The 20,420-nt window shown below is 40.1% G+C and overlaps 1 protein-coding gene across 1 annotated transcript in view; it reads left to right on the plus strand.

Moving 5' to 3' along the window:
* LOC117404066 (dynein intermediate chain 2, ciliary-like) overlaps positions 1-20,420 on the plus strand; it is a 44,915-nt gene that overhangs the window by 15,045 nt on the left and 9,450 nt on the right. The window contains exons 13-18 of the mRNA XM_058986237.1: positions 908-1,155; positions 2,689-2,778; positions 3,317-3,404; positions 4,298-4,377; positions 6,695-6,843; positions 8,632-8,731. Coding sequence (XP_058842220.1) covers positions 908-1,155; positions 2,689-2,778; positions 3,317-3,404; positions 4,298-4,377; positions 6,695-6,843; positions 8,632-8,731 — 755 coding nt within the window. The remainder of the gene's footprint in view (positions 1-907; positions 1,156-2,688; positions 2,779-3,316; positions 3,405-4,297; positions 4,378-6,694; positions 6,844-8,631; positions 8,732-20,420) is intronic.

Genomic DNA, 20,420 nt, shown 5'->3' on the forward strand with positions numbered 1-20,420 from the left:
AAATATTATGTTGTGTTTAGCAGCTGCTTGGAGCTCTTCTAATGAGGTTGATGTTTATCTATTGGACTGACTGACTTGTCTAGCCGAAGAGTAACAGCGCCTGTCGCTGTCAGCTGTGAGCAATAGAGGGCAGCAGTGTGTAGTAGAGATCACTCTGGTCACGGTAGATTGTTCAGCATGAGTTCAAACAAATTTGCAGCTACTCTGTTTCTGTTGCTCCAGACTTGCCCGGTTTGTTGGTCTGACAATAAATCAATACAAGGTGAAAGGTTTCAATGTAAGAAAAAAGTGCATTAGTAACAATTCGATACAGTTCATCACAAGCTAGGCAGTGAATGATTTAAAATTATAACCTGCCAAATGATCTTCTGTTTTTAAGTTTCTGTTGCTTCCTGAGGTGTCGTCAAGTTTGAACACCACTCCACAATATACAGTCATAATGTGTTTGTAAAGCCCAAATAATATGTATGCACCACCAATTACAGTTGACTAGGTAAGGACAAAAAGAAACTAAAAACGTTTGGAGTAGAAGTCTTTTTCACTTTCTCATTGAAGACATTAGAAAAGGCTACTAGTCTAAAGTTTCATAAACTCTTATTCAGCCCAATTAACTCATTCGATGCCTTGCTCAGCATCCTGGAATTGGTACCCTTTTTGGTATAAAGATCATTTACTTTGATAACCAGTTTATTATATAGTTCAGGGGTGTAGAACAGCCTAATGCTAGTCGTGTGGTTGTAGCTGAAGCTCTTAGGTTTTTATTATTTTTTTTAATCTATTTGGACTTGCTGAAAACTGTAAATAAGCTTGCAAACGATCATCATTGCCCATGTGCATCCTGTCCGATCCCATACCTCGTGTGTTATGATATCTCCCCCACTGATGGTGTCCTCCTCTTCTCTCCCAGACGACTTCACAAAGCAGAGCCGTGGGATGCTCCTCTTCTACACCCTGAAGAACTCCACCTTCCCCGAGTTCATCTTCCCCACAAACAGCGGGGTCATGTGCCTGGACATCCACAAGGTGCACCCCTACCTGGTGGCGGTGGGCTTCTACGATGGCTGCGTGGCCGTGTACAATCTGAAGGAAGGTGGGGTTCAGCCAGCCTTCAAGAGCACGGCCAAGTGTGGGAAACACACAGACCCCGTGTGGCAGGTCCGTCTCCTACACTCATTTCATCATTTACACACAATAAGAATAGTGTCTCTGCGATCCGGGTTGCAGGGAAACTGTGCTGTGTTGCAAAGGCTTCTTGGTCATTACCTTACTTTTAAGTCATGTCTGTATGAAAGAAGCGCTTGCATCTTTGTAGACTAATCCTGAAGAAATAACCTACCTACTAACTACTATCTATCTAACTGCCTAACTAACTACCTGAACAAGTACCTGACTCCCTCCCTACTTAACAAACCAACTTCCAGTTCTAGGAAAAGTTCTAGCAGGATACTATAGCCATTGCATTTCATTTGTGTCCTTTTCTCTATAACCTTTTGTAGAACACAGAGAATCATTAAATGGAAATGTTAAGAAACAGAAACACAATAATCAGAGGTGGAACTTGGATGCAATGCCTGTCTCTCGATCTCTGTCGGGGGTCTGTCAGTGTAAATACCTCTTACCTGGGGCTGCTGTCTTATTACTGCACCCTGCTGTGCGATGCCTTCCAAGGCTCTGTAAATAGTAACCTGTTGCTCTGTGTTTCTGCTTGAGTGCTGTTTGGGTTTTGTGTGAGTTTGCGTGGGTGGGAGGATCTGACAGGTTAAATGTGATGTACTATGGCACATCTGGAATAAGAAAGATGGTCAGAGGGAGGAAGTATTGAAGGGAGATGGGGAGGAGTGATCAGCTGTAGAGCAGGGCTTCACAACTCTGGTCCTGGGGACCCCATGTGTCTTCTGGTTTTCATTCCAACTGATCTCTAAATTACTTAACTAAACCCTTAATTTAACTAATAATCTGCTTAATTAGACCTTTTTACTTGTTTTCAGCACTTAAACAGTTGCGGATTTCAAGTTAGCTATAACATTTTATAAGTAACTCGAGCTCTAACATTTTAGGAGCCGAGAACAATTAAAAAGGTCTAATTAAGCAAATTATTAGTTCAGTTAAGGGTCTAGTTAAATAATTGAGAGCTCAGTTGGAATGAACACCAGAAGACACCAAGACCAGGGTTGGGAAGCCCTGCTGTACAGGCAAAAGACAAACCTAGCACACAACAGACTTCTGATCAGGGGAAAGAGAGCTTTTATTCTGAGGCTGTCACCAAGTCAAGTAGACAAACATTTCAATCTGAGGCCCACGGGCTGTGTGTGGCCCCCCAAAGGTAAACTTAAGTAGGGCAGTAGGGCCCTTACTTTTTGAGCTGGCCTGATAGGTATAACAAGAAATGTTGTGTAATCTTTTGAGTAATTTATATAGATAAGAAAGAGGGCAAATGAGATCAGAACAACTACGTTGAGATAATTAAACATAAAAGAGGTAGTCTTATTATCTAAAATAGCACATTTCTCATCAGACACAATTTAACACAGAGAGTAATCATAATAAAGCTGAACTTTATCAAAACCACATGAAAACTCAGGCAGCTCTTTCTGGTCTCAAAAATGAGTGTGCTCCTGCCAGCTTCCATCTGCCACAGTACACTTCTACCTGGATGAATTAAACTGCATGCGTTACTTATTTTTGCAGGTAAAATGGCAAAAAGATGACATGGACAACAATCAGAATTTTTTCTCTGTGTCCTCAGACGGAAGAGTTGTTTCCTGGACGCTGGTGAAGGTAAGCATCCACAAACAAGGCAAACAAATCTCTTTTAACCCCTTTGAAACGAACAGGCACTGGGGATAGACCAGGGGCTTGAGGCTGGGGCAGTTGATGCACCAGCGAGAGCTGCAAGTGAAGCAGCAACCCTACTCTTCCCAAGCAAGTGAATTGACAGGCGCACGAAAGAGCCTCTTATTGCTATTGCTTTAGTGCTTTTCCTGTGTGTGCACCCCAGGTATTCGTACCATTGCATGTTGCTCAATCTATACGTATAGGAATGCAGAAAACAAATCTGAACTGATGGAGTCAATCTGTTAAAATTATAGAACAAAAAAAAGGGTTAAGTATTGCATGGGTAATCACGTCTGTGAACCTTGTTTAACTTCAACAGTAATTAGAGAGATGAGCTTGAGTCAGCTGTCATGTTTGACATGTATTTGTTACAGTTAAACAGTTGAGTGGGTCCCCCCACCCCCCCATGTTTGAAATGCGTTTTTTGCTCTCCCAAAGGCAGCTATTCGTGCTGATGTGTGTGTTGTGGTTTCCCTTGCAGAATGAGCTGGTTTACACAGATATTATCAAGCTGTCTGTGGACGGAGCCTTGATGGATGGGCCTGAGGGGATGCAGTTGCACACTACGGGTCTGTGTAAACTACACTCTTTCAATATTGAGCTGGCATTGTAACCCTTTACTGCCCTGTAACACCTGTAAGTCACCTTGGATAAAGACGTCCGACAAATCAATCAATCAATCAATAATAATAATATGTGATGGACCCCAAATCACCCCCTGCATCAGCAGGGACTGCTAATTACTGACATGCTCTCTGTGCAAATCATACGCAAGTGAAATGATTTGAATTCATGTTGATCTTCCCCACGCTTTCTCAAACTTTTAAATCCTTTTTTCTCAGTGTATCTGTTTTTCTTCCTTTCCTGTGTCTGTGAGTCTCAATTAAAGTTTTCTCACCCATCAATTAATTATACAAGGCAGCAGTGTGGAGTAGTGGTTAGGGCTCTGGACTCTTGACCGGAGGGTCGTGGGTTCAGTCCCCGGTGGGGGACACTGCTCATGTACCCTTGAGCAAGGTACTTTACCTAGATTGCTCCAGTAAAAATCCAACTGTATAAATGGGTAATTGTATGTAAAAATAATATATAACATTATTATACAATTGTTACATTGTATAATAATGTAACAATTGTAAGTCGCCCTGGATAAGGGCGTCTGCTAAGAAATAAATAATAATAATATTATTTTTGGACTGGAGGACATTGCCTTGTTGCCCAGACACTCACTGTGTTTTTGGCAGCAGCTGCCTTGTATTGCACAGTACATGCAGTACCGAGTAATGGAGTATATAGCTTTCACTCTCTTTTTAGAAATATAAGCACACATATATTGTTGTACAGAGATAAATAAATCACTTGCAGTGGTTGTGTTAATAGTTAGGCAGTTCTCGTCAAAACTGCAGAGATGACAGAATCTGTTCTACAACATGTATGTAATAACGTTTCTCTCCTGTCACTGCAGCATGTGGAACCTCATTTGACTTCCACAAACAAACAGATTATCTTTTCCTTGTTGGGACCGAAGAAGGAAAAATACACAAGGTAAGGATATGTGCACTCCTAGAAGTAAAATCTGTGTATCATTTTAAACCCCAGTACACCTACTATATACAGACCAGACAGGTCATTTTGGTGAAAAAAGAAAGAAAGAGAGGTTCTACCAAGGTGCATCTGACTGATGTACTGGCTGTAAAATGACAATGTATTAACTGCTTTTTAATCCCTGTGTTTCTATCCAGTCACAGACACAATTTCTGAGACCCAGCTGTATGGTTTAGATTGGCACAGGTTGCACGGATGTCTAAAAATAGATTTAAATGTACCGTACTGTGAAATAAGTTTCAAAATGAAGTGGCCTTCTCGTTGTATCATCTTCACACTTCATTCCATGCCTGTCAAAGCAACCAAAACGTTTCTTGACATTTCCCTTGTGTAACTGTAAAGTCATTCTGCTGTAGCCTCGCTTCAACAGAGGTTGAAACCAACGGTTGTGAAAGGCTGTGTTTCTTTTTAGTCTCAATCTTTTCTTGAACTCTTGTTGAAGCACTGAATTTGACACTTACATTACCAAATAGCATAATAAAATAATTATTTCCTGTAGTTAGTCACTTGAACGCACAGCTGATACAGCAATGCAGTGGGTTTCGTAAGGACAGTGGGGCCGCATGTGGTTTGCCATTTTACTCGGTTTATTAAAGCGGTGGGAGGAACGCTGAGAATAGAATAGGGTTTAGAATTGTTGCTCATTAGGGTCCAGTTTGACTGTGCTGGATAGTTGTGAGTTGGTAGTTTTTTGTGCTTGTTAAGGGGCTGAATGTAAGTGCAGGAGTCTTGGTAAACAGGAAGTTGAAAGGTCTGTCAGTGTTGAAAGCCACTGTGCATGGGAATTAAGAATGAAGGGCTCTCCAGGACAGTTCAAGTAATGCTTCATGTACTGTACTGTTAGTCTTGCATCTGTCAAGCTTTGTGTAGTATTTAAGAGACTTCTGTTCCAGAACTACAACCTGCCTTTCAGAGGAAAGTAAACCAAAACCTTTTGAAAAGAAATGAAAACATCCTCCATGTAAGTTAGTTAGTTAGTTATCCCTTATATCATTCACAGCTTTTAGATGGGTTCTAGGTGGGTGGAGGTCAGGGACCAAGACATGGTTGAGAGTTGGTACGAGACTGGCCCCTGTGGGGTGAAGGGGGTAATGCACCTAGGGAGTGGGCCTGGCCCTTTTGTGCAGTGGTTAGAGAGATGGATTGGGAAACACTTGGTACAGTCCCCAGTCTTGCTAAAACTACATATAAATAGTAAATATTTAAAAGATTAGGTAAATGAAAGGACTGTTGACTTTATGCTCCTCAACAGACCGTGAACAGTACAAGAATCTAGGTCTACGACTGTGATTAAGAGAACAGTGGGCCTCAGAGCTGCCCAGCCAAACTAAAAATCAAATTTGAAAAACAACTTTGGCAGCTGTACCACCAATTTGCTTTGAATACAAATGGCCAGGTCTAAAGAATGACTAACTACAGTTTATAAAGCTAATTACAGCATGGATGATCTTGTTTACCCTGAGCCCACAGATCATCATCATTATTATCATCAGAAACAACAATTATCTGTCCACTGCAGGACAAAAGCCTTTAAAACTGTATCCAAACGTTTCCATTTCCGTCTTTATCACCTCATGTCCGTGGTGTTTTTTGCTATTTGTTGTTAATGATCCTTCTGTTTCTCAGAGGATACTGTAGGAAATGCCTGTTTAGCAGTTCTTTTGTTTTTTTTTATGTACATACTGTATGTATGTCTTATTTTTTATGACACTTCTAGCTCTGGTTTTGTGTTTACAGCTATATATTAACACAATTATTATTGTTAGTGGTCATTTTTAAATGCCTGTATGAGGGACTACACCAATAAACAATCTATTATGAGACTGAATTGAAATAGAAAACAGTTTCAAGTGACGGCTCCGTCTCTTACCACCTTCCACCACCTGTCAAGACCCCCCTGTTTAGACTGCACTTGTAGATCTCTTGATCTACCCCTCCTACAATGCCCTGGACTTGCTTGAGCAAAGCACCACATTACTGGATCCTCAGCTAGTGCACTATCCTTGCTCTATTGCACTACTAATATGTCGCTGTAGATACAACTTGTCGCATCCTAGTTCATATTGTATTTTAGTAGTTTTATTTGCACGTACTGTAAACTATACTGTATTTAAATATGAATCTTGCATTGCAGCACTGCACTGCCCTGTAACACCTGTAAGTCGCCTTGGATAAAGGCGTCTGCCAAATAAATGAATAAATAATGATACTAGTAGTAGTAATAGTCGTAGTGTAACCTGTTGCTGTGTTGTCTCAGTGTTCCAAAGCATACTCCAGCCAGTTCCTGGAGACCTATCAAGCCCACAACATGGCTGTTGATGCAGTGCGCTGGAACCACTTCCACCCGAAAGTGTTCATCTCCTGCAGTTCAGACTGGACAGTCAAGATCTGGGATCACACTATCAAGTAAGCCTTGCCCGTTCCACCCCTTTATAAAAAAAATAAAGCACTTTCTCCAGTAAGCATCTTTTTAGTTTGCAGGGTAGGCGGCTATCTATTCGTCCTGTCATATCCTACATATGTGTCTGCTACAGGAAAACTGACATGCACAGCCCCTGTGTGTATTTTGTGTCCTATGTTGTATGTGGCGTGTTATTGTCGGTGTAGGTATTGGTACACAGTGTGGATTATTATGTATCACAGGTGATGTAAAGTGTGTAATTGTATTTAAGCACAGGGATTGCACAATCGCTCCACGTGCAGATTAAAGTGGGTATTAGTATGGAAGCAAGGGGAGCACAATTAGTTCATGTGCAGATGTACCGAGATTCCAACTGAATGATTGATTAGCAATCGAGTCTACAGCTGCATAAAAGAGGCAGTGTTTCACTCACACAGGGTTGGGTGTTCAGGGAGAAAGAACGGGAGAGAGAAGGAGAAAAATAATTTAAGTAAAATAGCACTTGCTATCCGTGCTGACCCAGATCAGGACGATACTTGTTGTGTGTTTGTGGAGTGTTCGTCCCCTGTTTGTTAGTGTCTGTCTGTTTTGGCCAAAGTGTTTTTCGTTAGTTCAAACCTTTTATTTTGTTCACCAGTTGTTTATTTAATAAAAGCGCCACAGTGCATTCATTATCGATCTGCTGTGGATTTCCCTTCCTTCCCTTCACTCACCGTATCACCTCGTAGTGCCGGGTTTCTTCCGGGTCTGACATCACCGCACAGGCCAGCTTGCCACAGTCCATAATAAGGTTTAGTTTACACTGCCAATACCCTAAAAGACTTACTATAGCATGGCACAAGTTAGTATTAGTGTGATTAAACACAGGGAAACTTCCAGGCAACTCCTGTTATAAGAGCCTTAATGCTGGTATGTCGTCAAGAAGCTAAACAAAAAAGAATTTACTTTTAAATGACTTATTTTGATAACCTTAGTTTCTTATGTACGACAAGAAGGATCTGCCCCTTTAATTAAAGTAGGAAGAGTTTTGCATCTGCTTTTGTTTTCCTACGTTCTCTATTCAACTCAAGGTTTTTTTTAATACAAACTTCTAATCAATGCAATTATTTGAAAAACATTCTCCACAGTGCCTGTACCTCTCCGATGCTCTCTTCTAGTCAAGTCTAATGTTCTACATTGCCACATTCCCCTGTTCTTTGAACTAAATCAGCTGGTAAAGAGAACATAAATCCTGTCTGGTGTAAAACACTCAAATGCAATTAAGCAGTTTCATTGTTTTACCCAAAGGCTCCTTAGAAGACAATTACTTGCAGTGCCCTTCAGTTGGTGAGACTTCCCATTGAGGAAGCGTTCCACTCCAGTCAGAAATGAGGGCATTGTTTTCATGATTTATTCATTATAATGACGATGATGATAATGCATTTTCAAGCCAGGTATTAATCGTTACTATCAGTCCATGCTGGCAAGGTCAAGTGTCGCCATTTAAACCTTAAGACAAGTTCAGTTTCAGTACAGAGATCCGCCGACAGATGGCACTCCTGCACTACTAATTTTAACTTGCTGTTGAACTTGCACTTTGAGAGCAAATACTAGCAGGAATATATTTGATAGGTTTAAATGTTTTCATGCTTTAGACAGATATATATGCTTGATATTTTTACACAGATACTGGATATACAGGTATGGTTGAAATGATGACAAAAGTGATTCATGGGGTAGGTTAATTTACTTTCTGCTGTCAATGCAATGTTTTACTATTTGTGCATCTGTAATGTGTTCATCCTGTTCCTAAGGACCCCGATGTTCACCTTTGACCTGAATGCAGCTGTCGGAGATGTAGCCTGGGCTCCTTACTCCTCTACAGTATTTGCAGCCGTCACCACGGATGGGAAGGTAAGAGCTTAAGCAGCACCACCTTGATCCCTGCACCTCACCTCCTGCTTATTCAGTATAACTTTTCACTTCGGAAAACCTCTTCATTGCGATTTTTTCCCAAGTAGAGTTTATGGGCCTCGTTGACTCCCTGTGTGACAGCATCTAGGCGTTTCAGTGACGGGCGTATCAAACGAGTCATGAGTCCAGCACTGTTTTCTTGTACACTCAGTGTTGATTGGAGAGATTATTAGAGCAGGAAGATAACACTGCTCATCCAACCCACTAAGCTAAATAAATAAAAAACTAAAATAAACTTATCAAACTATCGTCTTGGGTTGCTATATTGGAAGCTGAAATTATAGATTGCTACACAGACCATGTGTATTGTAACTTTGATTCCACGTTTCCATAGTTTTCAGAAGCCTGATGCAGGGCTGTTATTGAGCTCCACAATGTGGCTTCTTTATTTAGAGTTGAAGGCTGAACAGTCCATAGCTTTTTTCTTTTAGGAGCAAATCAGAATTCCAGACATACTGAAGCATTGTGTAGCCTGGTTAAACAGCCTTTTTTTGTTTCAAGTTGTTTTTATGGCTCTTGAACTACTCCCTCATCATCCGTATGGGTCTTTAAGACAAAAGGTTGGTCAGCTCTGGCTCCATACGATTAGGCTCACCCACTGCAAAACTGTTATTATTAACACATAGGTAAATAATGCACAGGTTTGGAGGTCGACTGGCACATGATGAAGTGAGCAATAACATAAAGAGAAAGGAGGCAGCCGCTCTCTGACCTGCTACCTGTTTTCATCACTTCACTGCCTGATTCGCTGCTTGTTTTAAGCAAAGAAGTGTATTTTTCTGAATTAGAATACATGTAAGTCTGTCCAGTCTGAAGTTATCACAAACAGGAAAACATATTTCCAGATCATAACAAAACCAGGTTTGCAGTTTGGAGAGTGGTACTTGACATTCATTTTTCAAACCTGACTGCACATTCTCTATGCCTTCTAGTGATGGTGTCACTAACCATTATTTATTAGAAAACCTGATTGTTTAGCACTAACACCCTGCCACATTCAAAATATTTATATTGATGAAATGCACTCACGTAACAATTAAAGATTAGAATCAATTGTATGCGCCAGTGCTCCAATCCATCCTGAGAGACTCTGGACAGTTCATTTAGAGAAATGGGAATGCTGTGGCCTGGGAACAACAAAGAGTAGTTTTAATCTCTTGCATAAGACCTTCATCTGGAGATAATAGAAGAACATATTAGCGTATATATGGATTAAGAACATAAGAGCAAAAGAAAGTTTACAAACGAGAGGAGGCCATTCAGCCCATCTTGCTCGTTTGGTTTTTAGTAGCTTATTGATCCCAGAATCTCATCAAGCAGCTTCTTGAAGGATCCCAGGGTGTCAGCTTCAACAACATTACTGGGGAGTTGGTTCCAGACCCTCACAATTCTCTGTGTAAAAAAGTGCCTCCTGTTTTCTTTTCTGAATGCCCCTTTATCTAATCTCCATCTGTGACCCCTGGTCCTTGTTTCTTTTTTCAGGTCAAAAAAGTCCCCTGGGTCGACATTGTTAATACCTTTTAGAATTTTGAATGCTTGAATCAGATCACCGCGTAGTTTTCTTTTTTCAAGACTGAATAGATTCAATTCTTTTAGCCTGTCTGCATACGACATGTCTTTTAAACCCAGGATAATTCTGGTCGCTCTTCTTTGCACTCTTTTCTAGAGCAGCAATATCCTTTTTGTAACAAGGTGACCAGAACTGAACACAATATTCTAGATGAGGTCTTACTGATGCATTGTAAAGTTTTAACATTACTTCCCTTGATTTAAATTCAACACTTCTCACAATATATCCAAGCATCTTGTTGGCCTTTTTTATAGCTTCCCCACATTGTCTAGATGAAGACATTTCTGAGTCAACATAAACTCCTAGGTCTTTTTCACAGATTCCTTCAATTTCAGTATCTCCCATATGATATTTATAATACACATTTTTATTGCCTGCGTGCAGTACTTTACACTATGTCATTTGCAATGTGTCTGCCCTGTTCTGAATGCTGTCTAGATCATTTTGAATGACCTTTGCTGCTACAACAGTGTTTGCCACTCCTCCTATTTTTGTGTCGTCTGCAAATTTAACAAGTTTGCTTACTATACCAGAATCTAAATCATTAATGCAGATTAGGAATAGCAGAGGACCTAATACTGATCCCTGTGGTACACCACTGGTTACCTCGCTCCATTTTGAGGTTTTTCTACATGTTAACCACTCCCTAATCCATGTGCATGCATTTCCTTGAATCTCTAATGCATTCAGTTTGAGAATTAATCTTTTATGCAGGACTTTGTCAAAAGCTTTCTGGAAATCTAAATAAACCATGTCGTATGCTTTGCAATTATCCATTGTCGATGTTGCATCTTCAAACAAATCAAGCAGGTTAGTTAGACACAATCTCCCTTTCCTAAAACCATGCTGACTGTCTCCCAGGATACTGTTACCATATAGGTCATTTTCCATTATTATAGTTTCCATAAGTTTACATATAATAGAAGTCAGGCTTATTGGTCTGTAGTTACCTGGTTCGGTTTTGTCTCTGTTTTTGTGGATCGGTATTACATTTGCAATTTTCCAGTCTGTCGGTACAACCCCTGTGTCAAGAGACTGTTGCATGATCTTGGTTAGCGGTTTGTAAATAACTTCTTTCATTTCTTTGAGTACTATTGGGAGGATCTCATCCGGCCCAGGGGATTTGTTTATTTTAAGAGCTCCTAGTCCCTTTAACACTTCTGCCTCGGTTATGCTAAAGTTATTTAAAAAGTGTATACCCGCTAATATTATATTCGTCTCCATCACTCTGAGACAACCAAGTTTCTGTAACACCTATCACATTGTAGTTACTTGTTAGTGCAGTACTTGGTGGTGCATGATGGCTGCATCATAGTTCTCATGAAAAGGGAAGGACCAGGAACTGATTATTATTATTGTTATTATTATTATTTATTTGTTAGCAGATGCCCTTCTCCAGGGTGACTTACAATTGTTACAAGATATCACATTATACATTATTTCGCATTATACAGATATCACATTATTTTTACATATAATTACCCATTTAAACAGTTGGGTTTTTACTGGAGCAATCTAGGTAAAGTACCTTGCTCAAGGGTACAGCAGCAGTGTCCGTCACCGGGGATTGAACCCATGACCCTCTGGTTAGGAGTACAGAGCCCTAACCACTACTCCACACTGCTGCTCCGATTCTAAAAGAGTAAGCATATTCAAATGTCAGTTACATTTATTTTTTTATATTCCCCTTAATATTTTATGTTTTTTGCAATCATTCTGAGTGATTCTGGTTTAGGTATGTTGCTATTGAGTTATACTTTCTTCTAATTTTGCGCTACTTGGCTTTGAACTGCTTTGAGCTTGTCTCTGGAATCCTAAGTGCAAAGACCTACTCTACAATTATACTGGCAGAGAGTAGGTGAGGCTGGCAGTCCTGAGAGCCACCTTGTCATATGACTGGAATGGAACAAGAAAGGCTGTTCAATCCTGGCACTTGGGATTCTCCAGACAAGCTCCCAGCAAGTTCAAAGCCAGATAAAAGCATATTTAGAACAAATCGATGACTCACAAGCTGCAAACACCCTAGTATAGCAATAGAAATGTTACAATGACGTCTGAAGCTACTTACACTAGCATTGGAAGGCCACTGTACAAAAACAGCAGCTAAAAACACAAAACAAAACCGCTCACCAGCCCCTCCTTTAGTTAAAATGCTTCCTACCAAGAGCAGGGGCCATGAGGGTTTGGATAGCCTGCTTTGTATAGCAGGTGGGCATGCTTGGTGAAGTAAATTACATTACAGTGTCTTTTCTATAGAAAGGCATGCAGTCAAGCATCGCAAACCCATTCTAAAAATCCACCTTTGTGTCCCTGCGGCGTTTCCACTAACTACCTGGCTTTGGATTACTTTTCTTCATCCCGAAGCAATCATCTCTGAGAGTGGCGGAAATAATCACTATCTTCAATACCACCTGTCCTGAGTCTATTAGCCATGCTATCTTGGACAGAAAACAACAATCTGTCTTTCTAATTATAAATAAATACACTGGAAACCAGTGCAATAAATAAATAAAACAGTACCCCCAAACTATCTAATTATTTTGCTTTGCTGTATATTCACTTCATCCTTCCAGCATAGCACCATTATTGGTATTGTATTCTCAATGATTTTATTTATTTATTTATTTATTATCAGGTTTGCTTCCCACTTGGAAACAAACAAGCTGTCTCACTCTCAGAGGTAGCCTCCTGGCTACAGAGAGCTAACTCTGAAAAGCTGGAGCTCACCGGTGCATCTACAGTATTAAACTCTCTGTCAAATGCACTGGGGCGAGTTTCAGTGCCTTTTCAAGGTCAATTAGACCTGTTTGCAGAAGTGACACCCCCACCCCCACAGGAGACCTCCGGTGAAGCAAACCACGCAGACAAACCCAAAGAAGGCATATCCTGGGGGGTAAATAGGGACATTGGTTAGTGTATGAAAGGGGCCATTGCCCCGCCCCTGAACTTCACCTTCAGGTTATCATTATTACAGAGGAGGCATGTCCTGCCTGTAGTCTGCACTCTAGACAGTGAACTGGCTCCTCTCTCTGACAGTCTACAGCTCTAACCACTTTGCCACAGTAACTTGATTGCCATCCTCCTGTCTAAACTGCAGACCTCTTTTGAGCTCTCTCCCCATGCCTGTTTCTAGTGATATCCCAGATCACTGTACCAATTGCTTTATCCAGGGCGACTTACAATTGTTACAAGACATCACATTATTTTTACATACAATTACATTATTTTTTTACACATTATTTTTACATACAATTACCCATTACCCATTACAGTTGAGTTTTTACTGGAGAAATCTAGGTAAAGTACCTTGCTCAAGGGTACAGCAGCAGTGACCCCCACCTGGGTAGAGTACATAGCCCTAACCACTACTCCACACTGCTGCCCTGCTGCATTCATATTCTCACTCGTCTCCATGGCAACTCTTGCTTTCCCTCCTAGTTCCAACTGTAACTTGTGCCTGCCCAACTGTGTTTACTTCCTAGCTTGGCACTGTGTTTACTTCCTAGCTTGGCACTGTGTTTACTTCCTAGCTTGGCACTGTGTTTACTTCCTAGCTTGGCACTGTGTTTACTTCCTAGCTTGGCACTGTGTTTACTTCCTAGCTTGGCACTGTGTTTACTTCCTAGCTTGGCACTGTGTTTACTTCCTAGCTTGGCACTGTGTTTACTTCCTAGCTTGGCACTGTGTTTACTTCCTAGCTTGGCACTGTGTTTACTTCCTAGCTTGGCACTGTGTTTACTTCCTAGCTTGGCACTGTGTTTACTTCCTAGCTTGGCACTGTGTTTACTTCCTAGCTTGGCACTGTGTTTACTTCCTAGCTTGGCACTGTGTTTACTTCCTAGCTTGGCAGAGCTGACAGATGATTTCTTATATTTATATGATGTTATTTAAGAAGCATACCTTATTCTACTTCTTTCTTTCTTTCTTTCTTTCTTTCCTTCTGTTTTTGTTTTTCTTTCTTTCCTTTTTCTTTTTTCTTTTCTTAATATCTTGGGGCTGGCAAGGGAGAATGAAATGCTTGAGGGGAGAAGGGACAAGGGCCTCGCATCGATCAGTACTTCTTAAGAAGTCAGTCAAGTCAGTCGAATGAAATCCAGCGACAGGAAGCAAACCACAGTTCGCAGGATATCAGCACCCCAGTCACAGACGTGAGGAGGACTTGCATGGACACAGTTAGTGATGAACCTAATGATCCTTGTGAACCCGGTCAGACAAACCAGCATAAGAGAGAAAAGAACCTCGACGGGCACAAACCTGGAGTTAAATGGCCAAGAGCTTGTGAGAAAACTGTATGGGACACAGTAAACACAGATCTCTGCTTTGCATTGGAAAGGTTAAGTGGAACAGTTGAAAAGAAGCTGAATAAATTTGGGGACATTATCTACGCATATGGAAGTGAGAGGTTTGGAGTTGAAAAAAGGAAGGAAAAAGTACAAACTATTCCTGGAAAGTCTAGACGGCAGCAGGAGATTGAACAATTAGTTAGAGAAAGGAGACAGCTGAGGAAGCAATGGAGAAGAGCAGAACAAACTCAGAAGGAGGGACTCAATCTCTTACAAAGGGTCATAAAAGATAAGCTTGCAACATTGCGCAGAGCTGAACGCCTACAGAAACGCTACAAAAAGAAGGAGCGTGCGAGAGCTAACTTTTATAAAGACCCATTCAAATTTGTAAAGAAGTTATTCACCAGTGAGAAGAATGGCACACTAAAAGCATCTAAGTTTGAGCTGGAGAGATATTTGGAGGAAACACATACAGATTCAAAAAGGCAGGAGCCTATGCCAATTCCTTCAGACATCCCACCTATCAATCCACCAGAATACCAAATGAAGGACTGTGCACCTAAGTGGAAAGAAGTAGAGCAAGCTGTGAAAAAAGCAAGGGCTTCATCATCTCCAGGGCCTAATGGAGTTCCGTACAGTGTGTACAAGAGTGCTTCAGGAGTTCTACGAATCCTGTGGAAATTGATGAAAGTGGCATGGGAAAAACAAGTTGTACCAAGAGCATGGCGCTGAGCAGGTGGAGTCTTTATGCCTAAAGAAAAAGATTTCTACAAGCATCAGTCAATTTCGCCCTATTTCCCTATTAAACGTAGAAGGCAAGATTTTCTTCAGCATTATTGCTCAGAGATTGTCAAGTTACCTATTAAAGAACTGCTTCATTGACACTTCAATACAAAAAGCGGGCATTCCAGGTTTCCCAGGATGCTTAGAACACATCAATGTGATCTGGCAACAAATTCAATCAGCTAAAAAGGAGAGGAAGGAGCTCCATGTGACATTCCTGGATTTGGCTAATGCATATGGTTCAGTGCCACATGAACTTCTTTGGGCAGCATTTGATTTTTTCAGTGTACCGATGACAATAACAAATTTAGTGAAAGCCTGCTTTGGAGATTTGCAATTTAGTTTTTCAACTTCAGAATTCAGCACTACATGGCAATGCCTAGAAGTTGGAATAATGGCAGGATGCACCATTTCTCCACTGGCTTTTACCATGGCAATGGAAGTAATCATTAGGGCATCAAAATGGGTAGTGGGAGGAGAGCACTTGGCTTCTGGAATGCGACTACCACCAATTCGAGCATACATGGATGACATGACAACCATGACTACAATAGTAGCCTGCACTAATCGGTTATTAGGCAAATTAACCAATAACATTGAATGGGCACAAATGCAGTTCAAGCCCACTAAATCAAGGAGCATCTCTGTAATTAAAGGTAAAGTAGTAGATAAAACGGTCTTCATTAACGGTGAGGCAATACCAACAGTGTCTGAGAAGCCAGTGAAGAGTCTTGGGAGATGGTACGACGGGGATCTAAAGGACACAGTTCGTGTGGGAGAAGTTAGACAACAAGCAGTGGAAGGGTTGAAGAGCATAGACAGCAGCGCTTTACCAGGCAAACTAAAACTCTGGTGCTTTCAGTTTGGTCTACTGCCGAGGTTGCTGTGGCCACTGACTGTGTATGAGGTTTCTTTGACAACAGTAGAGAAGCTGGAAGCCTTAATCAGTTCATACATCAGGAAATGGTTGGGAGTTCCATTTTTTAAACAAGACATTTAAAAAATGCAATTCTCAATAAAGCGTGTTGCTGCTGAACGGATCTTGGCATTGTGCGCTGTATCCACGTTGAGCTGCATGCCCTTTGTTTTTGCTTGCACTGCTTTCATTCTAAAGGTCATGGAATACATTCGTTTGCAGTATTGGTGTTAATATTTGGTCTAGCTTTTCAAGCAGGATTAGACTGACATTTATTCTACTTATCTCTGAGGCTCATCCTTTAAAGGAGTCATCAGCAAGGCTTTAAAAACATGTTCTTTTACATTGCAAAATCCCACCTGCCCTTTGCTGTTTTGCTGTTTATTTTTGTTATGTGCCCAAGACTTTTTTTTTACTTTGAAACATGTGAGGAGAGTGCTTGCTTTCCTCTTCCCACTCACTTTCTGTGTTACCGCTAATAGGACCCCACCTAATCCTCACACACATGCTATTAGGTGAATATGGAGAAGAGCTTTAAGCATTGTTTTGTCATTGTCTGTTATTCTTTCTTCTCGTGAGTATTATACAAATGATTGCTAGTTTGCAGACACTTGCATTTGGCTTTTCCTGTCACCATGTCCCAGCCTTCTCTGCCTACTGCGAGAATAATTAAAAAATAATTTCACCATCTGTTTTGCTGTTGGTGTGTGAACCAGTAATTAAAGTATGTCCGCATGCATTGTGTCTGCTTTACAGCATCAGAGAAGAATGTACTCCATTCTTCCCCCCACCCTTCACTTCTGATAATAAGTTTGAATTTAGTTGAGGTAAACATGCTATTAGAAGGAAATTTGAAGTTGCATGTGGTTTTGGTGGCAGCTTGTAATTGGGTCTAGTGGTGAAGAAGAAGAGCTCCCTAAGGTTTTCCAGGAATAGGAAACAGCATTACTGTTCACTACAGCACCGTCCTGCAGTACTAGTTAGGGTCTTGTAAAGAGTTCTTGATTATTGAAAATGGGAAGTTTCATTCAGCTCAGATTAATCTCCTCTGAATTCTGATGCAGGTTTTGCCCCAAACCCTCCTGTTTTGAGTTATGTGCAGCTCTCAATAATCCTAGTTCGTTGCCATGAATGAAAAACACTTGTTTATTTATTCGAGAATCCTAATAGAAAATTACAGTGATAGTTCAGTGATTGTTGACCTCTTTTATTGCATGCCACCATTGAGATTATCAAAGAAGGGTACAAAACAACAGTACATCCTGACTCATTCCATAGTGTATAATGGCCCATTGAAATGCCCTGAACAAACACATTCAAACAAGAAACATGAACACGTTCTGATTCATGTCTTGGTGATGGTCAGAGTCGTGAGAAGGGGACTAAATTAGATCAAACAAGAAATGGCATAAATGTGCGCCATCGTTTAATTTTATTTCTTGAGAGCCAAGGCTGCAAATACAAAATCCTAATTAGTGGTTGTTATGTCAAACTGAAACTCGCCACTGTGATAAATACAGGCTTTCACAATAGATACCACTGGGTAAAAAAACAAAATTATCACTGGTATAAACTGTAATTTCAGTGTCAACAATTACCCGCTTTAAGAAATATTGAACTCTTGTGTCATTCACCACAGTTGTAGTAAAGCAAGATGGAGTGAGGTTGTAACTGGAAAGGGATAGGCATTCTGCAGTAAGATGAACTTTAGCACAAAGTCTTCATTAAACTGGAACAAACTCTCATTAAATCAGCTGAGACATCTTTAACCCTGCCACGTGCCAAATCCAAAACTGAGAGAAAGAAATAAGGTCTGTAATTAAGGGAGAAAAGCATGCAGTAATTATGAATTGAAAATGAGAAAGAAAAAAAAAAAAAACTCAAGCAGATGGTATTCAAAACACGTTTCGAATATTTTACTGATTTAAAAAAAAATCAGTGTCCTTAAGTAGGAGCCAAACAAAGTCATGGAAATACTGTTTGCTATTAAGTTAGAGTTGGTAGAAGTGGTTGTCAGTAGTTCATTTAGGACCATGTGGCTGCTCAATTGCATACCCCAGAGTAGAAAGTAAAATAAGTGTGTATATAGACCCTGCAAGCTGCTTCTACTGCAGAACTTGCTAAAGCGTTTAAAAGCCAATGATCAGAAAGCAACCAATCACAGTGACGTATTTACCATAATTCCAGTACATCTTGTCCTGTGTACAGATGTCATCCCATACATAGAACAGCACACCTAATTGTAATGTTCAGAAATCCAAACAAAGATAAAAAAAAAAAACCACACACACACACATACCTGGTACCTTTAAGAAAATGTTACTAAAATAGCAGAGCAAGAAATGAAACTGCTGCAATCTGAACATGGTAAAAGACGTTTAATCCTGGCATGCTACCGGCACAGGTTTCTCCAGCTGCACTTTGTTTGTAATAAATAGTTTCACCATGACAAAGCACCTGTAGGCCTACATGCATTTTTGATGCAATATTAGTGGTACTGTATAGTTGCCAGCAGTCCTGTATTATAAGAAATATCCCTTACTTAAAAAAACAGTCCCTTAATAAATCTATATGGGAAAATTTATTTACCGTAAAGAAAACGTTGTATAAGTTGATTTTCTAGGCATTTTTGTGGGGGCCTTAAAAGAGGGGAGCAACTAATACACAGGTGCGAAGTATGCGCCAGTGTGTGTAATATTAAACTATTACCAGCGCCACAGTGGGATTACTACAGCCACGGTTATGGCTCACACAAACTTAACTGTCAACAACATGATTTATTTCCTCAGGATCTACGGCATTCAAGTCATGTTGCTAGGTAGAAACACAAAACCACTGTTCTAATTAAAAGTTTTAATTTGTTACTCTCAATACCCTTAATCAATTTGAATGTTAAACACAAGCTTTCAGACTCTTGACTGACTTCCTCTCGAAAACGTCCCAGCTATACTGCTTCACTGTTAACACAACAGCTGTCAGTCTCTATGAATTTCCTTAGAAAGCAGAGTAGTAAACTTTTCAAGTCTTCTGTTCGTGTAACTGCAGTGCTACAGTAAGGCAGATGACTTTGAGACTGGATCAAGTAAAATGGCGAAAGAAAAACGAGCTGATAGGAGGAAAGTGCTTATGGCCCGATGTGGAAAACATAATGTGTTATACATGTTAGTGCAACACAGTGTTACACTTGTAAAGTATGTGTGTGGTTATGGTTCTGATTAACAAATCTAAATGAATGTGTTTGTACAGCTAGAAATTGAATGCAATTGTTCTGCACCGTATGCAACACTAAGATGTTTTGTTTATTGATTATAAGATGGTGCACTGTTTAGTTTATTTATTTATTTATTTATTTGCTTTTTTAATTGATGCAAGCAGCACTGTTAATACTTTTCTTTTAAATTTGAATTAATTCAACAAATTTGTAAAAGCCAAATGCAGCGGGAGCTATTGTCTAAGTATGGTTTTATACTGATTTGTTTTAAATCCGTGAATCATTTTTGCAAATGAAGATGCTGTAATATCTGTGTTCGGCTGCCTGAGAGAACACCAGACTAGCATCTATAATTACACTCTGCCGAGACCATTGTTCAGTGTTGTTCAACACAGCCCTACAGTGATTCTAAAGTTAGTGTTTTCTTTAATCATCTCCAACTTAAAAAGTCCTTATGCTGAAGCGTGGCAGACAAATGTGTCTGTTTATCTGAGAAGTTGACATCAAACTAAACTGTTCAAAAGGAAATAATCAAAATTCTCTGGCGCTTTTAGATAATAATCTTAGAGCTGCATGAGCATAGCAAGTTTTGAATGAGTGAAGAAGATTATGGTATCCTGCTAAAATGTCAACCACTAAACTTTAATTCTGTAGATGTCTTTTTTTCTGCTGCTGTGATTTTACGTAGGTTTTCTCTGGATTGAATGTGGTATATCAGGCAAGATATACGCATACAGACAGAAAGGGAGACAAACACTGGATTTTGCAGGATAGCATACACTAATATAAATACCTTTCATTTAAATATATATTGTTTCATATTGTTACAGACAGAAATAAACTAAAGATTCACTGCCTTGGTGCAT

Source organism: Acipenser ruthenus, chromosome 2 (assembly GCF_902713425.1).
Source record: "Acipenser ruthenus chromosome 2, fAciRut3.2 maternal haplotype, whole genome shotgun sequence".
Lineage (NCBI taxonomy): Eukaryota > Metazoa > Chordata > Actinopteri > Acipenseriformes > Acipenseridae > Acipenser > Acipenser ruthenus.